General features: G+C 39.7%; 1 protein-coding gene across 1 annotated transcript; it reads left to right on the top strand.

Moving 5' to 3' along the window:
* Nucleotides 1-286: 286 nt before the first annotated feature.
* Nucleotides 287-3,049, top strand: LOC311486103 (interleukin-17C-like; the record flags this gene model as incomplete). Its single annotated transcript, XM_084541866.1, has 2 exons — nucleotides 287-606; nucleotides 2,405-3,049. The coding sequence occupies 2 exons, from the start codon at nucleotides 287-289 to the stop codon at nucleotides 2,643-2,645; spliced, it is 561 nt and encodes a 186-aa protein (XP_084397992.1). The 3' UTR covers nucleotides 2,646-3,049.
* Between the last annotated feature and the right edge of the window lie 1,827 nt (nucleotides 3,050-4,876).

Here is a 4,876-nt window from a genome sequence, read left to right as displayed (position 1 = left end):
CTTACACTGCTGCTGCAACAGTGACATTTCAGAGTTTGGGATTAATAAAGCATCTATCCATCCATCTACTTCCTGTTCTGACTACAGGTGTGGCTGACCAAATACTCGACGAATTATGTAGGCTATTGTTTATTTACAGTAGGTAACAGAGGATTACCTTAGAAAGCCCCCCCAGCAGAAGAGGCGGGGCCAAGGAGGTGGTGAGTCTCCCATACCTTCATTCATCTTCTATTTAAACCGGCACCAATGGAGACTCCGGACACACTCCTGACTGCCCGGCCCCGAGATGACGCTGACCGGCTTGCAGACGGTAATCCAATCCCGGGGAGAGGCGGAGCGATCAGCCGCTGACAGGCTCCGTGGTTCTGACTCTGTCTCTGAATCTCCGCAGATCTTTCTGGGCTCGCTGCTCTTCTTCGGCCGCTCCTCTTCGGCCAAATGCATCGACGCGAAGCAGGTGAAGAGCCGCGAGGACGCGTTCCAGAGGAAGTACCTGCTCCAGAGGAGCGGCAATGAGACGTCGCACGCGGCAAAGACGTGCGCGCAGGCGGCCGCAGAGATGCACGAGGACATGGGCGTCCGCTCCCTTTCCCCGTGGAGGTTCAGGTGAGCACAGTAGTCAGGTAGGGTTTAATTAGAGCTGAATAACGTCTCATGAAAACTTTAATTTAGAACAAAGCTCACTGGAAACTTTATTGTGATACGAGACCATTCAGCTTTTATTCTGAAAATCCTCCAAAAACAAGTGTCCATCTGGATTAAACGAAGCAAACAGGTAGGAGGTTATTACGTCTGGCTCCAAATACTCGTTAAAAAGCCTCAGACTGATTCAAACTGCTGCAGCTGGAGCACTGACAGGAATGAACCAGATCATTACTCCAGTTTCAGCTTCTTTTCACCGGCTCCTTTTAAAATGATTGGAAGAGTGGTTCAGGTGCATTTTATTTTGGCCAGGTAGTGTGTACATACACACAGACATACTGTGGGATATTTTACCCTGTCCACTTCATTAGGTACACCAGTGAAGTCTTTCTAATCTGAATAACGTTGAGCTGATGTAGAACCAGATGATTCACCTGATGATCATTGTGGAGGATGGAGGTTGTGGTGCGGTTAAACTGAACTAAAAACTAAAGTGTTTCTGGTATTTAGCCTAGCCCACTGACTGTTATGTCAAAATATTAGGAACATGTGTCAATAGTTCTACAGAATGAAAACACAGTTATTAGAAACTAAAGCTGAACACCAGAACCTTCAGGGAGACCTTTTCCACTAGTGTACCTAATGAAGTGGCCAGGGAGTGTATATCCTATTTATACAATAAATCTTTTTAGATTTAACTTTGTTTTGATGATAGCCGAGGATTAAAAACTAAAATCTGTCTCCACTTTTGTGTCACTGATATCAAATTCAATTTCTATTGGAGGTCATTTTGTATCGTTGTTAATAAATTAAAAAAATCTTCACCCTATGAATGAATATTTCTACTAATTAAACAGAATCCGTTTAGATTTGTTGTCCCAGAAACCTCCTCTGCTACTTAACTACTTTACAGACCAAACAGTGAATTCATTATTTCTAGTTTAGTCCGGTGGATCTGAGCTGTGGGTTCCTCTGAATGATCACAAAGGTTCGGAGTCGTCAAATTAATTCAAAGAACAAAAACAAAACTCAGAGTTTTGTGAAAATAACAATTATAAGATGTCTGCTACAATAAAGTAAATATTCATGTTGATATATCTGTAACAGCATAAATAATATTCTTAACCCAACCTTTTCAAAATGAGAAAAAAATCTGAGAAGTTCAAGTGGGCAGCCATTTTGGAAATGGCTGCCAAAAGCTACGATTTGCAGAGCACAGATAAATCCACCAGGGGGCAGATGACAAGTCTGATTGTTTACAAAAGTGTTTTCAGATCAGTATTGATGATGTGGGTGGAGTGGAAGTCAGATATAGAAAGATCTGACGTTAGAGGTTTCTCCTCTTAGATTAATAGTAGCTCTTCCTAACTTCCCAGCCTCCCAGCTATTAAACAGAATAAAAAAAAATTATATACACATATATACATACAGAAAACATACACACACATATATATACATATATATATATATACACACACATACATACATATATATACATACAGACACACATATACACACACATACACATATATACACACACATATACATATATATATATATATATATATACATATATATATACATATATATATGACCAGCAGTAGAGGCGGTTGTCAGGGAGACAGTGATTCTTTAATTAACGCTGCTAACGATGGTCACCTTTATTCACGGAGCAACAACATCTTAAAGTTTAAAAGCCTTTAATCCCATGAATGTTCCTTCTGTTTGCTGATGTCGTCTCTGTGTGATCGTCTCTTTCCAGGATAGACCGAAACGACAGCAGATTTCCACATGAGATCTATATGGCCGAGTGTCTTTGTCATGGTTGCATCATCAACCAGAGGGAAAACCTGAGCTACAACTCTGTGTTGGTTAACGCTTCTCTGATGGTCCTAACTAAGACTCGCTGTTTGGGTGATCCACCCAAATATAAAGTCATAAAGGAGTCAATTAAAGTCCCTGTGGCCTGTACGTGTGTGAGACCCATTATTAGGGACCGTTAGCCTACATCTTCCCACTTCGATTTTCACTTCATTCAGCATTTATTACACCAGCATTACTTACATTACGTCTGTCAACTATGAAAACTGATCTTAACAAGATAATATAACATTAGGTCCTATGTTAACCTAAACAAGCTAACGGCAGCATGTGAAAGATGAGCCTAAAGAAGATAACATAGCTGCTGTTTGATTAAACAAGCTAATATTAGTCAGTCATTTAGCCTAAACAAGCTAATGTTAGCCATTTTATTTGCTCAAACAAGATAATAGTGATTTAATTATGCTCAACATGACAACATTAACCATGTACTACGGATAAACAAGATAACAACAGCTGCTATGCCAGACTTAATAAGGTAATGGTAGCCCCAGATATTTTAAGCATCTATAGTAGCTAATGAAAATAATGCTAGCTTTTATGTTAGCCTAAACAAGCTAACGGGGTGGAGGAGCTTCCAGGACAGTTTTGGGCATTTAGCTCCTGTTTTACAGACAATTACTGTAATTTGTTATAACTACATCCCCATTTTTTATATATTTTTTTTATTAAATCTTGGATCGTTTTATGGCTTTAGGGCTCAAAAGTTAAATTAAACAAATTAATCTGTAATGTGTGTTTATGAAATATTGCAAAAATAACATCGTACAGATTCTCATTTGTTTTTATTTAATATTTAGATAAACGCTTGATAAAAGGGCAAATTTTTATTATTAACGACTGTGAATAATTGTTATTTATTTTCTACCAAAGTCTCTAAAGTTTGTTATTCTTGTTTACTCCGTTTACAATTTTAAATACTGTATGTTAAACTGTGCTTTCATTTAAAACTGGACAGTATTACCTGCAAAATATGAATAAATGTGTTCTGTTTCGTTTATAATAATAATAATATTACTATGTTATAATAATGTATATATATATCTCAGTGATGTGCCGTGAGGTTCATGGCTGGTGAGGCACTGATTTACAATTATGAACCCAATGGAATAACTTAAATTCTCCATTCAGTTGGCTGCTTCCACTCTAACTGGTTACGTTTCATATGAGCTCACATATAGGTATAAGGTTCATATCTGGCCAAAGGAACTATGTCAACTCTATAGTAGTCAACAGAGAGAATGTTTTGAGAGTGTTTACAGATCCCAAAAAAAACACGGCACGCTGTCGTCCAGTTGACTCAGCGTAGAAGAAGAGTAACAGCAGCAGCCCGTGGCTCACTAGCGCCCTCTTCCATGAGGCACGAGTACTGGCTGCCTCATCTCGTGCTTTTTCAGTGCGGTTTAATGTCAGATCAGCACGACTAAATATGTGACACTCGTACATGAAATACATTAATTAGGCTATGGAAGATTAGGACACATGATAAAAATGTGCACAACCAATATATTGATGGCATACAGAGAGTTAGCCACAGGCACGCGCCAGGACACGAGCCTAACTCAGTTTGTGAGACATTGCACACACTCGAGGTGAGGCTCAGCTGTCTAAAAAGTGGATCCGGGTGCGCACATCCAAATAAAATAGTTCAGGTGCTAGACAAAAGGGATATATATTTTTGAAAAAATGTTTTAATGGTTTAATGCATGTAAGCCAGTGCCTTTTTTTTTAATTTTATTTAACCACATAAAGGCCCATTGAGATCAAGATCTCTTTCACAAGGGTGACCTGGCCAAAAAGGTCAGCAGCACGAGGCACAACAGCAGCACATGTCAACACAGACCACAAAGAGCAACTGACAGAACAAAACATGCAATCCTAGAAATGCAACAGCAGTCCCAGTCAGAGACGAGGGAGCAGTAGCACAACAAACAAATCAAGATTTGAAACACAGGCACTGTTCAATGAATTTCTGCTGCCTGTCTTTCAGGATAGAGCGGAAGGCTCCAAGTGAAATCAGTTTAGAGAGTTTCAGCTCAGTCTGTAGAGTATTCCATGCCAAAGGGGCGGCAAAGCTGAATGCTCTTTTCCCAAATTCGGTCCTTACCCGGGGAGCAGTTAAAACAAGGGTTGAACAGGAACGCAAGGCATAAGAACTGCTTGTTTTCTGCAATAAAACACACAAATAGGAAGGTATCAAGCCTAAGAGAGCCTTATAAATTAAAGTCAGCCAATGTGCATATCTGCGTGCACTCAGAGAAGGCAAGTTCGATTTCAAGTACAATTCACAATGGTGGGTGAGGCGACTACACCCTGTGACGAATCTCAGTGCCGAATGAAAAACGGTGTCCAA

This window comes from Chelon labrosus, assembly GCF_963514085.1.
Source record: "Chelon labrosus genome assembly, chromosome: 3".
Lineage (NCBI taxonomy): Eukaryota > Metazoa > Chordata > Actinopteri > Mugiliformes > Mugilidae > Chelon > Chelon labrosus.
The sequence above is the reverse complement of the archived record's forward strand: the minus strand, read 5'-3'. Positions and strand labels throughout refer to the sequence as shown.